General features: G+C 43.4%; 1 protein-coding gene across 1 annotated transcript; it reads left to right on the top strand.

Moving 5' to 3' along the window:
- Positions 1-1,718: 1,718 nt before the first annotated feature.
- Positions 1,719-15,720, top strand: LOC129703597 (uncharacterized). The gene is made up of 6 exons (XM_055646195.1): positions 1,719-5,152; positions 8,318-8,415; positions 8,507-8,863; positions 11,086-11,358; positions 11,864-11,971; positions 14,575-15,720. Exons 2-6 carry the CDS (start codon positions 8,373-8,375, stop codon positions 14,664-14,666), a joined length of 873 nt encoding a protein of 290 aa, XP_055502170.1. The 5' UTR covers positions 1,719-5,152; positions 8,318-8,372; the 3' UTR covers positions 14,667-15,720.
- The last annotated feature ends 8,482 nt before the right edge of the window (positions 15,721-24,202 follow it).

Genomic DNA, 24,202 nt, shown 5'->3' with positions numbered 1-24,202 from the left:
GTAAAGTTGCTGCCTTACTGCACTTACAACGCCAGAGACCCAGGATCGATCCCGACTGTGGGACCGATATTAAACTCACTGGCATGTAATTACCTGTTTTATCCACGCTGCATGTACTAAATAAAAGGATTACACTTGTTATGCTTCAGGCACCTGTTCTCGCACTTGTTCTATGAACAAATACGTTTTTAAATGTTTCGCAGCAGCACAGCAATCTCCTCCCACAGCAGCCTGTGATACATCTCCTCAGACCTTGGAGATTTATCCACTTTGCTTTAACCAGAGAGTGGAAACAGCCCCTTCAGCCCACCGAGTTTACGCCGACAAGCTATCACCCTGCACACTATCACACCAGGGGCAATTTACAATTTTTTTTACTAAAGCCAATTAACCCACAAACCTGCACGTCTTTGGAGTGTGGGAGGAAATCGGAGAACCTGGAGAAAATCCATGTGGTCACAAGGAGAATGTACAAACTCCATACAGATATCACCCATTGTTTGGATTGAACCCTGTGGCGCTGTAAGGCAGCAATGCCACTGTGCTGATTTCTATCCCTGCAAAAACATTTAATATCCTCTCCTTTTCAATGGCAAATTGCTCTACATTTCCACCATCTCCTTCCCAAATTGTCAAACTACAATGCCCTATAATGAACACAGATCATAAATATTAATTTACGATTTCCCCTTGATCTTCTAACTCTGTCACAGAAAGCCATGTAGTCCCAAATCAGTCCTACTCTTTATCCAATTAACCTTACATGCCTATAAAACATTTGGGATATTTCTTAATCTTGCCCACCAGTTCCATTTTGCACCTCTCCAGCTTTTAAATATTTTAAGTACCCAACACCCAATCTATGCTGCTCTCATGGCCTCACTTGTTTCAATCCTCTAGACGTGCCACAAGCTAACAAAAAAAAAAGCCAGTCTTCAATATCCCATGACATCAAAAGTTCCTTGGACTTGTTAGTCTTTCTTACCTTTCAACTATATGGGACCACATTGGCGCTGAACTCTCACTATTTCATTTTTGAATCACTCCATCCATTCACATACTGATTTGCTACAAGTAGCTGCTTGCCATATCCTTCCATATATTGAAGTCGACCTTTCGTCAAGTGAGGACCTTCATTTCGGAATCACTTTTCAAATAGATTAACTGGTAGTATCTCAGGCATGTTACACTACAAAGGGTTATGTTAAAAATCCCCAACAAGTTTTAGTCCCCAGTAGTAATACTATCCCTTAATAGATATTTAACATTATTTATTTTTTTTTTTTTAATATTTTATTTTATTAGAAGTAAGCACAGTCATATGGCACCAAAGTGCCTAATATATATTTTCATAATACATTTTATGTACAACTTCTTTTTTTTTTGTTACATTGAAAAAAGATGAGAATAAGAAAAAGAAGTTAGATAGTAAAGGATAGAAAAATGTGAAATATATAGTGTGTGAAGAAAGAAAACGAGTAAATGAAGAAAGTTGAGAGAGAAAATAGAGAAAAGAAAATAAAATAAAAAAGAAAAGATCATTATTTATAATCTTGACCAACCCTCGTCCAGTCCTGAAACAGCTATTTTTTACATATTTAACATTATTGACCTTAAATTTAATACATTTATTCACTTTTATTGATTTGAGATGTAATACATAACAACCTGGACAATAACCTTCCTCCAGACCAGTGCAGATGTGTCTCCAAGATTGGACACGAGGTTACAGGTCAAAATGACTGATTCCTTTTTTCTGCATATAAAAGCATCAGTCAATAAGTTTTTGATGAAGGAGATATGAGGGGTTCTCTCAGTGACTTGACATTCAACATTTTGTTTGTAAAACAACAACGTCAGAAGTTAGGTTGAACAAGTTAGGACGTTATTCTTTGGAGCGCAGAAGGTTAAGGGGGGAATTGATAGAGGTCTTTAAAATTATGAGAGGGATAGACAGGATTGACGTGGATAAGCTTTTTCCATTGAGAGTAGGGAAGATTCAAACAAGTGGACATGATTTGAGAATTAAAGGACAAAAGTTTAGGGGTAACATGAGGGGGAACTTCTTTACTCAGAGAGTGGTAGCTGTGTGGAATGAGCTTCCAGTGGAAGTGGTGGAGGCAGGTTTGATTTTATCATTTAAAAATAAATTGGATAGGTATAGGAATGGAGGGAAAGGAATGGAGGGTTATGGTCTGAGTGCAGGTGACAGTAAGTGTTCGGCACGGAGATGGCCTGTTATATGGTTATAAGTGTAATATTAGCAGAAGCAGAAAATGCACAAAAAACACATGAATTAATAGCAGGTTGGAAAGCACTCTTCAAAAGTAGTAACTTAAACAATAGGACTGCAACTGATCACTGTATGTGGTTTTCTGTAAAAAGAAATAAACATGTCCACGTGTTAAAAAGATGTTAAGAAACAACTTCTAAAAGAAGGTGTCCTCGGACAGTATTAGTTGTGTGGACTGTATTTATTTAGACCATTTCAGCAGCTGAATGGAAAATGTGTGGGATGATAAATAGGTGTTATTTAACACAGGGGGGTTATATAACAGGAAGTGGCAGGAAACCCAGATACACATCTCTTAGCAAAGGCTCTAGGGTCTTGGTTTTTCACTCCCTGATGCAAGCAGAATTGGTTTTATATTTCTGAGAACATCTAAGCAGCCCACGCAACAAAAGAAGTGTCTCGGATAATTAATTGACCTGAAGAAACGCCCACAGATAGGGTACAGATAGATAAGCCACAGAAAAACAGCACCGTGGGTGAGATGACAATTTTGTCATGTGGGCGCTTTTTTTAGATGGTAATCTGATAATTAAATTAATTGCATGATGCAATTAAAGGTTACTAGTGAATATTCTCAGCAGGTTGAAGAAATATCCTTCAGAGGGTCAGGATTTGACTAAAACAAGAGATCTGAAGAAATAATTGGTTTGTCTCACCGGGCTTTGCTTTGAAACAAAAACAGTTCTACAGTCCCATGATTTTCATCCCATGCTGTAGGACTTCAACAGCGCAACCTCGCACTTCATCAAGCACATGCCAGAATCTGCTGAATTTCTAGTTATGGCCCCAAGAGGAATCCCTCACCCTAAGAATGGGTCAAACCTTACGTCTGAAGAAAGGTCTCCACCTGAAATGTCACCTATCCATGTTCTCCACAGATGCTGCCTGACCCGCTGAGTTACTCCAGCACTTTGTGTCCTTTGGGGCCAAATTTAATTTTAGTTTAGAGATAGAAACAGGACCTTCGGCCCACCAAGTACTCACTAACCATCGATCATCCGTTGACACTAGTTGTATGTTATCCCACTTTCTCATCCACTCCCTACACATTATGGACAATTTTACTGAGATCAAGTAAACCATAAACACGCACGTCTCTGGGATGTGGAAGAAAACCAAATCACCCGGAGGAAAGTCACATGGTGACAGGGAGAATGTGCAAACTCCACACAGAAAGGACCCGAGGTCAGGATGGTACCTGGGTCTCCAACTCTGTGAGGCAGCAGCTCTACCGGCTGCACCACTGTGTTGCCCCAATGCTATGGCTCAGGCCTTGAGTTAGGGTTGTTTGCATTCAACAATTTACATTGTGTTTGAAGGTAATGGATAAACTGCAGTGTTGTTCTTTTACATGGTTCAATAAAATCATCCAGATTAACAAAGTTAAAACAACTAGAAATCAAAGATTAAAAGCATACCTTGCCCCCTCTTCACCTCAGTCTGGACAACTCCTTCATTATCTCATTCTGAAATTCTCCAGAATTTAGTTGGAACCGTGTCACACCATAATACACTCTGAGAATTCATTGTTTCCAACAAAAGATGAAAACTAAAAGAAAACCTACATAGTTGGAATTGAAAGTGTCTCAACGCTACCGAGTGCCACTAGTTTTTTTGAGGAACGAGCATACAATTTCGGATCAGTGTAACGTTTTATTTACCAGTATATTATTCGCAACTCACAATCACCGTAGTAATATTGGCTAGAATTCAGCATACGTCACACACAGGTCTGATCTGCATCAACAAGTTAACCGATTCATCAAATCGGATAACAGAAGCTAGACATTTTGTTCGCAGAAGGGAGATACTTTAAGGAAGGGTTCTTCCAGAACATTTGACACAGGATGTGCAACATATTGAAGAAGATTCCAAGGTAACAGGTAAGAGGGTTGTAGAAGTGTGAACAGACGTTTTCCTGCAGAATGTACTGAAACACAATAGCCGTTTCTGATAACCACTGCTCTTAGATACAGTTTAGTTAATTGTTACGTTTATCGAGGTAGAGTGAGCAGCTTTTTTCTTGTGTGCTATCCAGTCAACGGAAAGACTATACACGATTACAATCAAGCCGTCCACAATGACCACAGTGTACATGTACAGGATAAACGTGGAATAAGCGAGTTTACCAAAAAACTTTGGAAGAAGAATTGCAATTATCTTTTAATCCGAAGCTTTTGGCGAATAATGTTTATCCCAGGAGAAATAATGTTCATGTTTAAAGCTGTTAACGATTTGCATTATACGGTGAACAGGAGCTTTCAGCCGTTGAAAGTCATTGGAACAATACGGGTGGACACTGGGGAATAACCCTGTTCTGTTTTGCGAGTGAGGACATTGCAGGGACGCTGCCTTTACCGAGTCTCTGACTCCACAATGCGAAAATGTACGCTCTGTTTCCTAATTTTCAGGACGCGACCTCTTGGCGACAGATGTTTTTTAAGACGTGCGTATTTGACCGTAGGAAGGGCACGGTCTGGCAAGTGGCGCCCGAACCCAACGAGCAGATCGCGGGAAAGCCTTGTCCACGCATTTCTGAGATCTCCTCGCGTATAGAAAGAAGAACTGGCAGTAATTGTTAGACTATTCTATGGTTCGCCATTACTGTTCTGTGAATACTGACCCAAATCTGAAAATGATTGTAACATAGTATTTATTCATCTCAAATCGGTCATAGGCGAAAGTCGTCGGGACCACTCTCGACATCCATGTGAACGGTAGCTATTGCTAAGTGTGAGCTGAAGTTTGGAACGGCCATTTGTATTGGTTAAGTATAAAGTGCACCCAGAAGGATCAACAATCGTGGACTTCTTTCTCCCTTTACCTGCATCCAGATCCCTTTGGAGATAATTTAAGCAGGTTGGTAACATTATGTGTAGCTTTTATTTGAACATATTTCTTCAACAAGAACATCTAATGAAGATGTACAAGGAATTAATGAAAGTCTGAAGAAGGGTCCTGACCCGGAACATCCATGGATGCTGCCCGACCCGCTGATTTATCCCAGCATGTTGTGTCTTTAGTTGGTAAACTAATAATATCTGCCGTTCCTTGCATTAATTCCACAGTTATAATATATGCATCTATAGATGCGGGCGCCTTCGTACAGTCCTGCTCTCAATGGCATTCTCTATTCAAACGGAACCAATTACTTAATTGAATGAAAGTCTTACAACTAACGCTTCTACGTTGTCCCCTTCGCCACCGACCACATAGTCTTTGCATGATGTAGTCTTGGGCGAAATATTACATTGGTATTATTTATTCAAAAGTATGCCAGACACAGTTAAACTTTGAAAGAAAAGTGGAGACGATTACTATTTTTCTCTCGTTGCACGTTGTTGCTAGAATCTTTGATTGTTTCGAATTGTCGCTAAACTCGAGGAACGTAGAAATAAATTATAAGAATCGGCTATCCACGCCCCTAATATAAAATTTGTTTGTTTATAATTCCAATATAATTCAATAACAAAAAGTAGTTAGAATAATTGGGAGGTCGGGATTGAATTACTCTTGTCAAACGCTATGTTTAAGAAGGAACTGCAGATGCTGGGAAAATGCTCCATAGATGCTGTCTCACCCGCTGAGTTTCTCTAACATTTTTGTCTACCTTGTCAAACGCTAGGCATTTGGGGGCCAAGGAGGACATCGGCAACTATACAGAACAGAAACTTGAACTAGTCCGCTGCGCCCTGAACTTGTCCCGTTGAATTATATGGTTACATCAACCGGAATTAGTGTTGGTGTCACTGTAACCATCCCTTTCCCAGGTACTTTCCCCTGCATCAGCAGGAGATTTAACATGTGTCCCTATATCGCCTCCATCACATCCATCCAGGGACATTGTTTATGTACATTAGTTACTTCAACTTGGAGCCGTCAACGCTCTTGCAGTTAGGTTGCAAGTTACCCAAGCGGAACATTCGAAAATACGCTCTCAAACATCTCTGAAATCTACATCATCGTCTATATCTCTCGTTTCCTTTTCTCGTGACTTGCAGTCTGAAGAAGGGTCTCGACCCAAAACGTCACCCATTCCTTCTCTCCAGAGATGCTGCCTGTCCCACTGTGAGTTACTCCAGCTTTTACTCTATCTTCTGAAATCTTCACATTGAATCACATTTCACAGTTAAGGGAACAAAGAACATCAGGAGACTCGCCGTTGGTCGTAGCATGGCCCCATGCTGCTGGTAATACAAAGATGCTCCTCTGCAGCATGTGTCCAAACGCGGTGTCCACGGGAATGTTTTGAATGATATGAAGTTGTTGCACTTGCACGGACTGGTGAAAAAAACTCAGAGGCAATAAAATATACAAAGTGCTGGAGTAGCTCAGCTCATCAGGCAGCATCTCCAGTAAACATGAATAGGTTAGGTTGCGTTTCGGGTCGGTATTCTTCTTTAGATCCTTCTTGAGATTGAAAAGGTGTCCCGACCCGAAACTTCACCTATCCATGTTCTACAGAGATGTCCCCTACCCGTTACTCCAAACTCCGTGTCTTATTTTGTAAACCAGCATCCGCAGTTCTTGTGTTCATATCCCACTGACAGTAAAGGCACTCTAAGTCCGCGTAGCTTTTTCGAAAGTGCCAGCGAGGTTTCCTGCTCTCTATAATTAACCAACCCGTTCACGGACCGCTTTGCTCTTGATTATATCGCATGATACAACTCTTATAACAATCACAGCACGGAAACAGGCCATCTCGGCCCTTCAAGTCCGTGCCGACCACTTATTTTCCCCTAGTCCCATCTACCCGCACTCAGACCATAACCCTCCGTTCCTTTCCCGTCCATATACCTATCCAATTTATTTTTAAATGATAAAATCGAACCTGCCTCCACCACTTCCACTGGAAGCTCATTCCACACTGCTGCCACTCTCTGAGTAAAGAAGTTCCCCCTCATGTTATCCCTAAACTTCTGCCCCTTAATTCTCAAGTCATGTCCTCTTGTTTGAATCTTCCCTACTCTCAATGGGAAAAGCTTATCCACGTCAACTCTGTCTATCCCTCTCATCATTTTAAAGACCTCTATCAAGTCCCCCCTTAACCTTCTGCGCTCCAAAGAATAAAGACCTAACTTGTTCAACCTTTCTCTGTAATTTAGTTGCTGAAACCCAGGCAACATTCTAGTAAATCTCCTCTGTACTCTCTCTATTTTGTTGACATCCTTCCTATAAATATGTGACCAAAATCGTACACCATACCCCAGAATTGGTCTCACCAATGCCTTGTACAATTTTAACATTACATCCTAACTTCTATACTCAATGCTCTGATTTATTAAGAGGGAGTGCAGAGACGGTTCACCAGACTGATTCCTGGGATGTCAGGACTGTCAATTGAAGAAAGACTGGATAGACCAAAATAGCTTTCTTTACCACCCTATCTAAGTGAGATTCCACCTTCTCTGCCACAGGGGTAACCCTATGATCAGGGGGTATGGAGAGAAGGCAGGTACGGGATTGATGGATGATCCTATCATATCCGGTGCAGGCTCGAGGGCTGTTCAACCTAATTTCTATGTTTCTATGTTTCTATGTTTCAACCTTTCTTGTAATTTAGCTAAACCAGGCAACATTTAACCATGTACTCCTCTGTACGTCCTATTTTTGACATTTGTTAGGCCCAAAATTGTAGCACAGAATTGTTTCTCACCAATGCCTTGTACAATTTTAACATTAAATCTCCTTCTATGCCAATCTCTGATTTATAAGCCAGCACACAAAAGCTCTCTTTAAACCCTATGTGCCTAAATCTCTCTGTAGACTTTGTTCAAAATCTTAATTCGCTACCATTTACCATGTACGTCATTGATCCACAACACCACATTTATCTTGGTATTATCTGCATACTCTTCCTAATCCAAATTCTCTTGTTTGAAAATTTCTCTTGTTGCTCGACAGTTTACTAATCCCGAAGCACTTTAACTACAACAGCCCAATTTGAAGACATCTAATTTCCCTCGAAACGGTAGAGTTGTTGCACAACAATTTCATTTTCCTCTCTAAATGTATTTCTTTTAGGAGCCGCTGCCATAAACGGGGAGCAAATACAGACTACACAGTAGAAACGTAAATAATGAATGACTTCATCCGTGTAAACATGCTCGCAGTGCTTTCAGGTAATACACTTTGGTAATGATTCAGCCAACTGTTCTCCAGAAACATTAGCATTCACCAGTGTAATACAAATGCATCTGTCTCCCATCCCAGCACTCCATTTACTGACACTCAGCGGTACAGAAATCTCAGCCCGACCCGATACAGTCATTGATGCCGTCGTTGGACAAGATGTTCACTTCCCTGTGGATAATCTGTGTGAAGATCAAAGTGATGTAGCATTTCATTTACTTTCTCCGGTTGATGCTAAAGTTGCTTCACTTGTAAAGAACATATCCGGGACCCTTCACCCAGTGTACGCAGACAGACTGCATTGGGACGCGAGTAGATCACCAGTGCTGTCCAATGTGCAGGTGAATGACAGTAAAAGATATGGGATCCAAATCGACTGCCCCAGCCAACAACTAACTACAGAGCAACGTGAAAAAACCTTCGATGTGCATGTGTTTGGTAGGTAACTGATGGGGGAGATGGCACAGCTGGTGGGCAGATTGCCGGGAATACCTCGGGCTGTGGAGAGGATCGGGGACCGGGAGAAGCACAGGAGCTGCGGAATCACCAGGCTGGCTGGGGACTCCCGGCGGCTCCAGTTGCTGGGGGCGGGCGGTCGGGCGGAGTGATGGGGTCTCAGGGTAATGTTGACACGCGGATAGGGAATGAGTACTCGGAGGGAGGGAGGTGACGGAGAGGACGGCAGAGAGGTGGGTGGGGGAGCCGGTGGAAAGGCCAGGAGAGGCGACTGAAGCCAGGTTGAGGGAAGAACCCCAACCTGTGGGGAGGGGGGGGAGGTGGGGAGAGAGGGGGCAGGACAAGTGGTGGCGATACGGAATGGGACTGGAGAGGGAGAGTGAAGGACTACTAAGGGAGCGGTGGTGGGAGGGGAGCGAGTGAGATAATCAGAAGGTTCGGGGGATGCAACAGAGGCGAGCAGAACGGGTTGGGCTTGAGGGCCAGATAAAAGGAGCGGTGTACAATTATGGATGTATAGAGGTCACACCTAAATGTGAGCAGCTTCCAAGGAGGTGGAGTGGAAGATGCCTGTGCCTGAATCCATTAAGATGGGAGTGGTGGCTCACAGCAGATACCACACGGGCCTGATAGAGTGAAGACCTCGTACAAGGACACTGGGTCCAGGACTGTTGGAGTCTAGACTGTGCTGTCTGGATTTACACAATCAATCGTGGGCACACAAAATCACCACCCCTCAGACTATCCGAAGAGATGTCCTAACCCAAAACATCACCTGTCCATGTTCTTGGATGACTCTACCTGATCTTTTATGTCAAGTCTTCTTACCCCTATGTTAATGATTACAGTCATCTACTGATGAATAAGACTCCACATTTGTAAACTCAGTATGCCAATGACTGCAAAACTGTCAGTACTAATCATAACTTTACTCAATAATCACTCAGCTACTGGTCAATTATAGCTTACCATTCCCATTTATGTTTAGAGCAAAAAAAACCTGCTAAATTGTAATTCATTTTTTAGTCAAGTATGTAAACATACAAGGAATTTGATTTGCCACCAGTCATACCAAAAATCAACAGGATACATAGCCACATAAAAATTAAACATAAACTTAAACAACCACCACAATGGAGTGTGAGAATCCCCAGGGCACACAGCATTAGCGGAGACCCACAGCCACCAGTTCAATGTCTGGGCCACACACATGCTCCTTCACCGTGATGTGACCAGAGTTGTACCGACTGCTGTCACTCTCCCTGCAGTCTCTGTCCGCCCAAAGTCAGAAAGCCATCTACATTCGCACGAGACTCTGGGAAGTCCTCATGGAGCCATGACCCGCAAAACACCGAGATTATTGCACTCACTCCGAGTCCTCACCAGTGCAGGCAGCACGTCCATCTTGTTTTTCGGTGACCTCACATTCCCCACTGTGATGGAAGGCAGATAACATATACCTTCTTTCCTCCTTTTCTCCCGCGGTCAGCGCAATCTAAACTTCCTCAGTCGGGGCAATCGAAGCTCCCGCAGTCAGTGATCGAAGCTCTTGCATTGGGGCAATCGAAGCTCCCTTGATCGGGCCGGTCAAAGCTCAAGCAGTTGGAGCTTCTGCAGTCAATTCCTAACAAAGGGACGCCAGCTCCACGCCAGCTCCCCCCCCCCCAACCCCTCCCCACGCAATACAAAAACTAAAGGTACACTAAAAACATACAAGTACACACAGACCAAAACAACAAAAGATGACAAGCTGTTGGCGCGGATGTCATGTTCAATCTTCCAACCTACCTCATTGTGGACATTGGAGTTATTTAATGGAACTTGTCAAGGCTTGAATGTATTCATGTTATGTATTTTCTGATTTAATTAAGTAGCCTGCAAACAAAAGCATGTACAAAAGTATCTTAGTACATGTGATAATAATAAACCAAATCAAAAATCAAAGATGAGGAGCAGGGTATCACTGAGAGGAATTCTATACTTAATCCTGTGTGTTAGATGCCAGAAGTGCCGTCAGCCTCACAGAGAAATGCTGGTGAACAGTGGTTTGGTGTTACTACATGCACAGATCGTGGGCTACCAGAGATGTTTGCTCATTTCTGGATTCTAATAAATAATTTATTTTTAGGCAGTTAATAAAATGCTAACATTCTGGAAATAACTAAGTCTCCTCATTCTTCTTCCAACTACTGTATCCATTTCAGAGGCAGTTTCAAAGCCGGTGATAACAAAAACTGGGAATTGTTCAACTCCGAATATTACTCTGAGATGCTCTGTCTCCAATGGAACAAATGTTACAATCTGCTGGGATATTCACTCCTTGTTCAATAGCATAAACACAACCTGCAATGGGCCAGAGCTGGTGATACACCATATGAAAGAAGGAGAACAACATAGATGCATAGCAAAGAACCGAGTCAGCAATGCCAGTAGCGAACCAACAATCATAGAGCCATGTAATGGAAATGTTTATAAATGTAAGTATAAAATCTATTCATACTGCAGCATTTGACACTTCATGAATGGTCTCCCGCCATGGATGTGAACTAATGCAAAATTCCTAGCAGTGAGCATACAGATCAGGTTAAAAGCATCAGTTTTGAAAATCAGCATCTGCAGTCTCCTCCCTATAAAACTTGATCCATTAGCAGTATAATTATTAAAGACTAAACCATTATTAAATTACTAAACCATCAGGTATAATGATTAAAGAAAACTTTTTTTAGGTTTCATTTTGTTGGTGAGGGCACCAGCGCTGGCCATACTGTACATTCTGTGAAATTGATAGTACATTTTTCTTTTTGCTTATATGTTATCCAGGGAAATAATTTCATCGACAAAACACAATTTTCCCCTATCTATTCAAATACATACACATAAATTTAGAAACAACTAGCAATTGATTTTGTTGTCACATCTTGGTTGTGCTTCTATTTCATCATTTTAATAACAACAAAAAAAATTATTTGTGATTCATTTTAGATAAGAAACTACTTTGGCTCTTGGCTGCACCAGTATTTCTTTTAATTTTGGTTTTAATCATGCTCAGCAACCACAAAATGAAATATGCTGTTAATAATAAAAGACACAGTAAGTATAATTATTTTATGAGTGAAACGGAAGTTCAACTATGCATAATTTGTTGTGTGCATTGTAAGATCAAGATTTAATCATGCCTGTGAATTGTATTTTTAATCATGTAGAAGTTATATAGTTTTGAAAATCCACCTGCCCAATTAATTCTTTATGTTCTTAATTATCTTAAAAAATAGATTTAGTAATCCCAGACATTTTATACTTACAAGTTATGACCATAAAGCACAAGAATGTAAAAGAGTCGTAGATAGGTGCTAAAACTAAAATTACTGTGTGCACTCCTGTTATCAAATCATTTCTGTCAGGAATGTCCCCACTCTTCTTCCTAGTCAGTCCATTCCACCTTCACCATAGGTTGCTTTAAAATGTTTAACCGAGGATTGTAGAAGATGGTTTTGCCCTTAAAAAATGTTCTGCCATTACAATAGATCATGCTTGATCTGTAATTCAAAGTTATCCAATATCATTAGCTCCGTATCCCTTGATATCCTTTAATAATATTCTCATAGTCCTAAAAGCATCAATTATCCCTTCTTTGTATTTTAAGAGACGATTTCATTGCACTTTGTACAAAAAAAATTCTAAACTAAACGACTAAGTAATTTAAGGCTATGTCCCATTTTCCTTAATTCCTTTATCAGAGTACATTGTTTCTATTGTCCCTTCAGGGATGACTCCGGGTTTGGCAGTGACCACACCTACACTCACAGTAGGGTGAACTCATGTGATATATTTCACTTACAGGGCACATATGTGGTGGCGCTGGCGATATCGGTTTGACCTCGTAGTTCAGTCCTGGTCTTGACGGAGTAGGCGTGGCAATCTCAGACTTACCCTGGCGGCTCAGCGTGTGAGCACAGTCCCTCACTGTTTGTGGGCAGGAAGAGGCACTGGCATCTCATGCTTGCCCCAACCATTTAGACTTAACCTCAGTGAAGCCGTGGCTGACTAGGAGTTCTTCCTGTCATCCCAGCCTTGGCCACGCAGTGGTCTCAGGTTTGTCTCAGTGGCTCAGTCTTCCTCAAACCCGTGACTGTGGGGACAAACACACATGATGAGCGTGATTGACCTCTCCAGAGCTGTCAGCCAGTGACAGGTATCCGAGGCAGGGGGCGCTATCACACTGTGTGTCTGTCTAATCATTTAAACATTACCGTAAACAGATCAAACCAAAGATCCTATAGCAGATCCTCTGCTATAGGATCTTTGGATCAAACCTCACATTTTTATAGCCAGGAAATGAAAAACATTTTACATAGAATTCAATGGTGCTTTTATAGAGAATTCAATTGACCACAAATTTTACTGTACCATTTGGTGCATGTGACAATAAATGTCTCTTGTCTTGTCTTGTCTCTTGTCTTGCTTTATTGTTTCGTGAGTGCAGGGTGAAATCCTTTTTTGCATAGACCACACATGCACAAATTGACATTTTTGCACCATTTACAAAAAGTCCAAAGTACTGGAGTACCTCCCCATCCAGGTAAAGCCCCAGGCTGCGCACTGAATGTGAAGCATAGAAAGAGCCCGTTTGCCCCATTTGCAAAATGCTGGAGTATCTGCCCGAAATGAGGTTCCTCAAATACTCACCATCACAGTTGATCTTGTTCATATGTTTAAAGCTTCTCCTTAATTTTAGCTGTGCTTTTTGTTTCAGTTCCTCCTTTTAGCAATTAATTCAATTTTCTAATTGTGTGGAGAACTTTCTGTTAATGATCTTTGATATTGATCTTTGTTAATTTATCAGCAATTATTTTTAAAGACAGCCTAACATTTTGGTCTGCTCCTCACATGGCAACGCCACCCCTGCATTTGTCTAACTAAGCCCGATCATAATGTAACATTCTAATCAATTCATGACTGGAGCATAGACTTTTTTCACTGTTTCCCGATGTATTCTCTCATAGATCGCCATACATCAGAGATTTATTTAGCTCTAAATCCACCTCATCCTGTTTTGAATAATATAGACACAAGAAGTTCACACTTTTCATTTTAGGCGAGATTTTCTCCAGCTAGGATAAGCTGCAAGAGAGAACTGCAAGCATGCAGAGCAGAGGCATTAGCATGCGACAGAGAGTGTGAAGCAATGTTACAACCAACAGATCAGATCAAAACTCAGCAGTCTTGCTGGAACTACTCACAACTGGTGGTTGATAATTCATGTACTAATAACCCAGCATAACTATGCAAAAGACATGGTTAAAGCATTTACAGCAATAATTGAACCAGAAGTTCCAAGTAGGTGACCCATCTAGGCTCTGTCTTGAAATCACAACCATCACATAAGTCAATATTCAACAATATAATTACCAGCATGTGATACTAAGAATCAGCTGAGCACATGGGATACAGGGAAAACCATGGGACTGGGCTACATCCCACCTGCAGTACAAAGGACTTATGCTCCAGACACAACCACCTTTAGAGCCAAGCTGTCCTGATACAATTTCAACATTTGCATCCATCTGGGAATGCAGAAAATATTCCAGCTGCGTCCTCTACACAAAAAGCATCTTGATATTTTGCATTTTTGAGTGGTTCTCACAAAAAAGTACTAATATACTAAAATAATAATATTCTCATGTACTTTTCAGATAGATCAATACAAAGGTCTGAAGAGAAAATGTTTTCTGTTCAACATGAACTTATTGAACCCACTTATGTTACCATGGTTGATTCACGCTGATGACTCGGCATTATCTGCAGAGTGACACTTGCACTGATTGCCTCCATGTGAAGAGAAGCTTATGGAGCAAGTAACTAAAAATTGGGAGAAAGCAATTGAATCTCACCAACGATAAAATGAGAACTAAAACGAAATGAATCACCAGACGTGTATGCACCCAGGAGGCAGAGGCTGGATGTTAATGTGAAGCCTGGCAATTTATACTTCTGAAATAGCCGATTATGTCATTATGTTTCTTCAGCAGAGATCAGTACGATCATATGTGCATTTGTAAGATAGGACTCGCAAAATCTTCTGTGTTGAACAACTGCATATTAAGAATAAGGATTTGATTCATCTGTGTTCTGACACAAAATACTCATGTACATACGTTCTGACCAAAAAAAACCCGCAGTACAGACAGAAAGTTGGGATGGAGCATCATCAATTTCAATAAAAAGTTACCAGCTTTCCGTCCGCAGTGCTGGATTTACAGACAGGGAACATCTTCAAAATCATCTCCATGAAATCAAACCTTTTTTATAGCAGCCAGAACAGATTGAAGATAATTTGATCAACTGATAAAAGGTCAGTTGCTTTGACTGTTGGTTCACCAGTGTTGAGCAGTCATTTGGTTTATAAGATCACCCAGAATATCATCGTCTGCACTTCCATCGAAGTGGAAGACGAGTTTGTGGATTTATGCCTAAAATTCCTCAAAACCACTCTTTAGAATTTATCATCAATATCATCTATTCTAGCAAGAATATGTGCTTTTCAACTTCTTGGTAATCAGGAGTGAGGACAAAGCTGGACTAGTTTTGGGTTAGCAACCTGGTCGGCATGGATGAGTTGGCCCATGGACTGTGTTCGATGACTCTAACCAAAACACAGATGTTTATTCACCGTTAAAGAGAACAACAAATAAAAGTCATGTGGGGGTTTGGAATTTTTTACCAATACAATCATAATTACTGTCAAATAATATCTCCGGTGCAGAAAATGTCATTTTAAAAGTTTGAAATCCTTCAACATACAGTATATTGCAAAGTTTTGGCAATTCATTTTTTCAAAACTTTTCTTCGTCTACTCTCTTAATCAATTATTCCCCTTTATTTTGATTTCTGTTCCTGATTTGATAGCAAATGAAATTATATTTATTAAGTATAATAAGGTTTAGTAAATTATAATTCAGCAGAATTAAACTATTTTAAAGATATAATTCTGATCATGCGCTTCAAATACAATACCAAAACCACGTAGCTCAGTCTGGATGAAAGCTCAACAAATAATATTGAGATAAGAAATGAAACCTATAAAATTAAAAGTCTAAACTTGACCACTTCCTGGTTGCACTGTATATTGATTTTAGAAAAAACGCGACTACTTACGGCTGTGATTTTTGGCCACCTTACTCAGCCCCCTCCAGCTGTCAGGGCCAGAGGATTTTTCCCATCGATGAAAAATAAAAGACTTCTTAATGTTTTAAAAATGTTGAGATTCTCTCTTCTGTCAATCACGCCGTGAAGGTCACGCCCCTTCCGGCAGGAGGGGGAGGGGCTATAAAACCCAGACGTGTGGGCGTGGCTCAGTCTCTGCAAGATGGGGGAGGGAGAGGGTCACAACTCTCAGTCTGAGCTGGAAATCTACAGAATACTGAGAATACTGACCTGTGAGTGCCCTTTATGTGTTTCTAAACTGTGCCTTTTGCAACTGTGTGGCTATTGAAATGTGTGCCTTTTTCAACTGTGTGCCTTTTGCAAATGTAAAAAAATGTCTAAAATTGATTGTCCACCCTCTTCCCCTTCTCTCTCACTGTCTCTCACCTGTTTTCGGCAGAATATCTGGCAGTTTCTGAGCTGCCAGACTGCCAGGCTTGAATTGCAGAGCTGCCAGGCCAGAGTGACTGAGCTGCCAGCCCAAAAATCCATTTGGCCCACAATGTCCATATTAGCCCTCTGGAAACCAGTCCCAAAACCATATTAGCCCTCCCCTGTGAAGCTGGGACCCAACGGGTCTCACTTAGTCTAGTCCACCAATAAATTAACAGAGGGAAGAAAAGTAGCCTAAGGGTTGGACTTTAAAAAATACAGGAAAATATTAAAAATATGTTTTACAGAAAGTTTGGAAGTAAATGCAACGGAATGGAGACACAAGTACCTGCTGAGTTACTGAGTAGTAAGAGAATGCCAAGTCAAGTCAAGTTTATTTGTCACATACACATACAAGATGTGCAGTGAAATGAAAGTGGCAATGCCTGCGGATTGTGCAAAAACAACAGGACAGAACAGAATAAAACCAGCATTTACATTTTAGAATTTAAAAAAAAAAGACACCACACAACAGTAAATTAGTAAATTAGTCCATGGTGAGATAGTTTACAGTCCTAATAGCCTGTGGGAAGAAACTCTGTCTCATCCTCTCTGTTTTCACAGCGTGACAGCGGAGGCGCTTGCCTGACCGTAGCAGGTGGAACAGTCCGTTGCTGGGGTGGAAGGGGTCCTTCATTATGTTGCTGGCTCTGGATCTGCACCTCAGAGTCAGTGTCAATTTAATTGTCATTTGGACCCCTAGAGGTCCAAACGAAATGCCGTTTCTGCAGCCATACAATACACACAAATAGACCCCAGACACAACATAATTACATTTTTACATAAACATCCATCACATAGCTGTGATGGAAGGCCAAATAAACTTATCTCTCCACTGCACTCTCTCCCCCCCGATGTCAGAGTCAAAGTCATAGCCCCCGGCTGGCGATGGCGATTGTCCCGCGGCCATTAAAGCCACGCCGGGTGGTGCGAGGTCGCACACCGGGTCTTGGTGTTGGAGCCCCCGGTGTGCGCTCGCAAAGTCCCGCGGCCATTCCAGCCGCGCGGGGCAGTGATGTCAGGCCCCGCTCCAGGAGCTCTTCAACCCCGCAACTCGGGCGGGAGAATTCGCCGTTGCAGGAGCCCCGAAAAGCGGTCTCCCTCCAGGGATCCGCGGGCTCCCGGTGCTGCCGTCCGCAGACCCCCAGCAGCAGCCTCCGAATCAGCAGCAGCAGCAGCAGCAGCGGCAGCAGCAGCAGCAGCAGCGCTCCTCCACTGCTCCACCCGCTCCGGTCTCGGCCAGCTCCGCGACGGCAACGGTGAGTCGGCACCAGAGCCCCCGGCTTCTTCCCGTTGGAGGCCGCTCCTCGTTGCAGCCCCAACGACAACTGAGACCCGACGAGAAAAGGTCGGGTCTCCAGTGCAGGGAGAGATTTAAAAAAGTTTCCCCCCCCCTCCCACCCCACCCCCCCCCCCCCCCACACACACACCAACATAAAATAACAAAAACTACATTAAAACACAGACAAAAAATAATAAAACGCGGACAGGCTGCAGAGGCCGCTGCTGGCCAGAGCCGCGCCGCCTACCGATGAGTACTGAGAACTACATTCACCCCCCTGTAGGACCTATACACGAGCCCCCCTCCTCGTGTATAGGTCCTACAGGGGGGTGAATGTAATTCCCATGGTGAGTTCGGCCGAACGCACTACTCTCTGCAGAGCCTTCCTGTCCTGGGCAGAGCTGTTCCCAAATCAGATTGAGATGTTGCTGGACAAAATGCTTTCTACAGCCCCAGAGTAGAAGCACTGACGGATCCTCAGAGAGACTCTAAATTTCCTCAGCTGCCTGAGGTGGTAAAGGCGCTGCCTTGCCTTACTCACCAGTGCGGCAGTGTGTGTTGTCCTTGTCAGATCCTCTGTGATGTGGACTCCCAGGTATTTAAAGCTGCTCACCCTATCCAGTAGCATGTACGTCCTCGGATGTTGAGCCCTTCTAAAGTCCACAATCAACTCCTTAGTTTTTGAGACATTCAAGAGGAGGCTGTTGTCCTGACACCAGAGTGCCAGATCAGCCACCTCCTCCCAGTAAGCCTACTCATCATTATCGGAGATCAGGCCCACCACCACAGTGTCATCAGCAAACTTGAACCTGGCCACACAGTCATGTGTCTATATGGAGTACAGTAGGGGGCTAAGGACATAACCCTTGGGGGATCCTGTGTTCAGGGTGAGGGTTTTGGACGTATGTCTCCTCATCTTGACCACCTGGGGCCTGGCGGTGAGAAAGTCCAGGACCCAGGCAGACAGGGGAGTGTTCAGCCCCAGTTCCAACAGCTTCTCAGCAAGTCTGGTGGGGACTATGGTATTGAAAGCTGAACTGAAGTCAATGAACAGCATCCTCACATAGCCCCCCTTCTGGCTGTCAAGGTGAGAGAGAGTGATGTGCAGAACCTGGGAGACCGCATCGTCCGTGGATCTGTTTGGACGGTATGCGAACTGCAACGGGTCCATGGTGCGAGGGAGGAAGGTGCAGATGTGATTCTTGATCAGCCTCTCGAAGCATTTAATGACTACTGGGGGCCACCAGTCGGTAGTCAGTTAAGCAAGCTGGAGAGACATTCTTTCGCACAGGTACAATGGTTGATCTTTTGAAGCAGGCAGGGACCACGGCAAGGCCGGATTTAGATGAAGAGAGGCCCTAAGCTATTTCACTTTTGAGGCCCCCCCTCCCAATCCCCCACCCCCACGACTAGATGACCATGACAACCCGACAGTGACAGTGTGACACTTTTAGATCCTACTGCATGTTGTCATTAAACAGTTGGGTTTAAAATACATATTGGATTCACTGCGGAGTGGGCGATTCCTTACCTGGATCGCCGTTTGAAGCTCTGGAGTGTTGGGCCTGCTGCTTCAACATCATGGAGCTTTGGTTTGCGGAGCTCCCAGCCTCGGGCCGCGTTGATTTCAATATCGCGGAGCCCTGGGATCACTTTGCAGAGGGCTGCCAGCATGAATCTCCGCCCAGCTCAGCCTGGGAACCATCGGGAGCCGTGGTAGGAAGTGGCCGATTTGGAAGTCTAAGCCGCTGAGAATGTTCTCCTGTTCCGACGTCGATGGTGACCCCCAAATTTCATAGTACCAATGGCCATGAGGGGGGACCCAAGAGGAGGGGGTCCTTTGGAGACGGGAAAAGGGGATCATCAATGGGGGCGAGGACTCCATCCCCTGGAAGAATGCTGTGAGGTGGAGGCGACGGAAGAAGAGCTCCAAATCGCGGCGGGCGCGGAACTCATTGAGGTGGGGACGGAGGGGGACAAAGGTGAGGCCTCTGCCGAGGACGGACCATTCGGTTCCTGAGAGGGGGAGGTCAGGGGGGATGGTGAACACACGGCAGGGATTGGGGTTGGGGCCGGAGGAAGGCAGGTGAGTGGACTGAGGCCAAGGCGATGTCTGGTGGTGGAGTGGTGGATGGTCAGGGGGTAGGGGGGTATGAGGACTGTAGTGTGGGTGGGAAAGAGCTGGGGTCACATGGTTTGAGGGGAATGGGGAAGACCCAGTGGAACAGCCACTGAGGTTACCAGGGTTGGGGGGGGGGGGTTAGCACTAGGACCCAGCGCAGTCAAACACAGGGGACTTGCAGTCTGCAGCGTGGAAACTTCAGGCCCGGTGCTGAGTCCAGGCTGCAGGTAAGGCGATGACTGCGGGCTGCTGGAGGGCGGTGGAGTGGCAAGGTTCGACGGGTCCAGTGAGGCAGTGAGGTGAGTAGGCCCCGGTGCGGCAGGGAGGTGGGTAGGCCCCGGTGCGGCAGGGAGGTGGGTAAGCTCGGTGTGACGGGGAGGTGAGTAGGCCCCGGTGCGGCAGGGAGGTGGGTAGGCTCGGTGTGATGGGGAAGTGGGTGGGCCCGGTGCGGCGGCGAGGTTCGGCGGGGAAAAAAGGTTCAATAAATTACATATCTTTTGCTTTGTCCTGCACTTGCGATCCGTGATGTTGAAAGTGTTTTTATTCACATAGAATGGATTTTCAGCATCAGGTCTGAGTAGCAGTGTGAACAAATCAAAGATCCAATGATCTTTGAGCAAATTCCTCTCCACAACAAATATAAACCGCACCCCACCCCCCCCCCCACGCCACCCAAGCCAACATTGGGTGAGAGTTGGGAGTGATAAATTGAGAGAGACGAAGGTCAGTAAAAGCTTCTTTAGATATGTTAAGGGAAAAGAGTAGCAAAGTCAAATGTGGGTCCCTTGAAGGCAGACACGGGTGAAATTATCATGGGGAACAAGGAAATGGCAGAAGAGTTGAACAGGTACTTCGGATCTGTCTTCACTAAGGAAAACACAAACAATCTCCCAGAAGTACTGGAGGACAGAGGATCAAAGGGGGCCGAGGAACTGGGAGAAATTTTCATTAGGCAAGAAATAGTATTGGGTAGGCTAATGGGACTGAAGGATGATAAATCCCCCGGGCCTGATGGACTGCATCCCAGGGTCCACATGAGGAGGCTCTAGAAATAGTGGACGCATTGGTGATCATTTTCCAATGTTCAATAGATTCAGGATCAGTTCCTGTGGATTGGAGGATAGCTAATGTTATCCCACTTTTCAAGAAAGGAGCTAGAGAGAAAACGGGGAATTACAGACCAGTTAGCCTGACTTTGGTGGTGGAAAAGATGCTGGAGTCAATTATTAAAGAGGTAATAATGGGGCATTTGGATAGCAGTAAAAGGATTAGCCCAAGCCAAGTCAGCATGGATTTATGAAAGGAAAATCATGCTTGACTAAGGATGTGAGGATGTGACAATTAAATGGATGAAGGGGAGCCAGTGGATGTAGTGTATCTAGACTTTCAGAAAGCCTTTGATAAGGCCCCGCACGGGAGACTGGTGACTAAAATTAGAACACATGGTATTGGGGGTCGGTGTTGACGTAGATAGAAAATTGGTTGGCATACAGGCAGCAAAGAGTAGGAGTGAACGGGTCCTTTTCAGAATGGCAGGCAGTGGCGAGTGGAGTGCCGCAAGGCTCAGTCTCTGGCCCGCAACTGTTTACCATATATATTAATGATTTGGAAGAGGGAATTAGGAGCAACACTAGCAAGTTTGCGGATGACACAAAGCTGGGTGGCAGGGTGAACTGTGAAGAGGATGTTAGGAGGTTGCAGGGTGACCTGGACAGGTTGAGTTAGTGGGCAGATGCGTGGCAGATGCAGTATAATATAGATAAATGTGAGGTTATCCACTTTGGTGGCAAAAACAAGGGGCAGATTATTATCTCAATGGGGTTAGGTTAGGGGGAGGTACAGCGAGACCTGGGTGTCCTTGTACATCGGACACTGAAAGTTGGTGTGCAGGTACAGCAGGCAGTGAAGAAAGCTAATGGAATGTTGGCCTTCATAATAAGAGGATTTCAGTATAAGAGTTGAGAGGTTCTTCTGCAGTTGTATAGGGCTCTGGTAAGACTACATCTGAAGTATTGCGTACAGTTTTGGTCTCCTAATTTGAGGAAGGACATCCTTGTGATTGAGGCAGTGCAGCATAGGTTCACAAGATTGGTCCCTGGGATGGCGGGACTGTCATATGAGGAAAGATTGAAAAGACTGGGCTTGTATTCACTGGAGTTTATAAGGATGAGGGGGCTCTTATAGAAGCATCTAAAATTATAAAAGGACTGGACAAGCTAGATGCAGGAAAAATGTTCCCAATGTTGGGGCGAGTCCAGAACCAGGGGCCACAGTCTTAGAATAAAGGAGAGGCCATTTAAGACTGAGGTGAGAAAAACTTTTCCACCCAGAGAGTTGTGAATTTGTGGAATTCCCTGCCACAGAGGGCAGTGGAGGCTAAATCATTGGATGGATTTAAGAGAGTGTTGGATAGAGCTCTGGGGGCGAGTGGAATCAAGGCATATGGGGAGAAGGCAGGCACGAGTTATTGATTGGGGACGATCAGCCATGATCGCAATGAATGGCGGTGCTGGCTCTAAGGGCCGAATGGCCTCCTGTTGCACCTATTTTCTATGTTTCTATGTGACTATCTCTCTATGCTGGAGCAACTCAGTCGGTCAGACAGGAGACATTTCTGCCTAGGGCTCTCCCGTGTTGGCGTGCCCGCTGTTTAGAAGCAGGGTATTTCGTGAAACAAACTGAAAGTAAACCACAACGTGGTGAAAACAGCGAGTAGATTACTGGATGAGCAGCAAAATACGTTTACAAAGAACACTAGTGGAACGACAGTGTGAAGTTACCGGCAGCTCCGGGCATTTGGCGACCTGCCCGGTGTCTCCACAGGTGCATGAATTTGCCGTAAGATTTCCCTCGTGTGACTCTGGCACTTTGGCTGCATTGATCACCGTGGATAAAGAACCCATAGTTGTTAACCTGTACTAGAATCGGGGCGATGGAGAGGAGCAAAGATCTTATAGCAGTTTTAAAGATGGTTATTAGCCTCAAGATTGGATTATTGTATCTCCAGAACCTCCCCAGAGGCTCTGGGAGACACAAGGTTCAAGAGGGAACACAAAAAGCCGAATTAGGAAGAATATTAAGAGTAAGATTTTCAATTAAAATACTGTAATTGATGGAACCTTGCCTTTAAATTGGTTCTTGGATGAAACCCTGATGGTTCTCACATTGTCTCTTTAAATTTACTCTCCTTTTCACACTTGCATTAAAACACACAGCCACCGCCATTCACAGTGATACTGCCCGGCAGTCTCATAATTACAGTCAACACAGCCACCTTGACAGCCACACAAAATGATGTAAATAAAAATTGTTTTACTTGTTTAATAAGTTCAATTTAGAACTATGAGACATTCACATTTAAAAAATTCAATGTCTCAAAAAAAGCAAGAAGGTGCCCATGTTATTTGACCAACTTATCAGATGAATTTAAATATGTAGGTATGTATGCATTAGTTTTGCTCCTAATTCCCTTTTCCAAATCATTAATATATATGGTAAACAGTTGCGGCCCCAACACTAAGCCTTGCGGCAAAAAAATCCAGACGATTAGTCAAACATGATTTCCCTTTCATAAATCCATGTTGACTTGGACTAATTCTTTTACTGCTATCCAAATGCCCCAATTATTACATCTTTAATAATTGACTCCAGCATCTTTCACACCACCAAAGTCGGTCTAACTGGTCTGTAATTCCCCGTTTTCTCTCATGCTCCTTTCTTGAAAAGTGGGATAGCATTAGCTATCCTCCAATCCACAGGAACTGATCGTAAATCTATTGATCGTTGGAAAATGATCATATGTATAAATATATATATATGTATGTGTATATATGCATGTATGTGTATATATGCATGTATGTGTATATATGCATGTATATGTATATGTGTGTATATGTATGTATTTATATGTGTGTATGTATGCATATAAATGTATCCATATGTATGTGTGCATTTGTATGTGTGCATATGTATGTGTATACGTGTGTATGTATGTATGTATGTGTATATATGTATGTGTGTATATATGTATGTGTATATATATGTATGTGTATAAATATATATATAGGGTGATTTCACGAAAGGTCACTGGAGTGTAGATCCGCACCCATGTGACCGAAAATCTCAACTGGAGTACATGTTACATTGGTACGTGTTAGTGAATGGGAAAACACACACTTTCCCACCTGTTAAAAACATGGAAAACAGCCGATATTTGAGCTGAAATTTTCTGTGCTAGTCGGGGTGACCGTGAAGCACAGCGACCTAAATTTTCAGGCAAAAA

Source organism: Leucoraja erinacea, chromosome 14 (assembly GCF_028641065.1).
Source record: "Leucoraja erinacea ecotype New England chromosome 14, Leri_hhj_1, whole genome shotgun sequence".
Classification (NCBI taxonomy): Eukaryota; Metazoa; Chordata; class Chondrichthyes; order Rajiformes; family Rajidae; genus Leucoraja; species Leucoraja erinaceus.
This window is presented reverse-complemented; position numbering and strand designations above follow the sequence as displayed.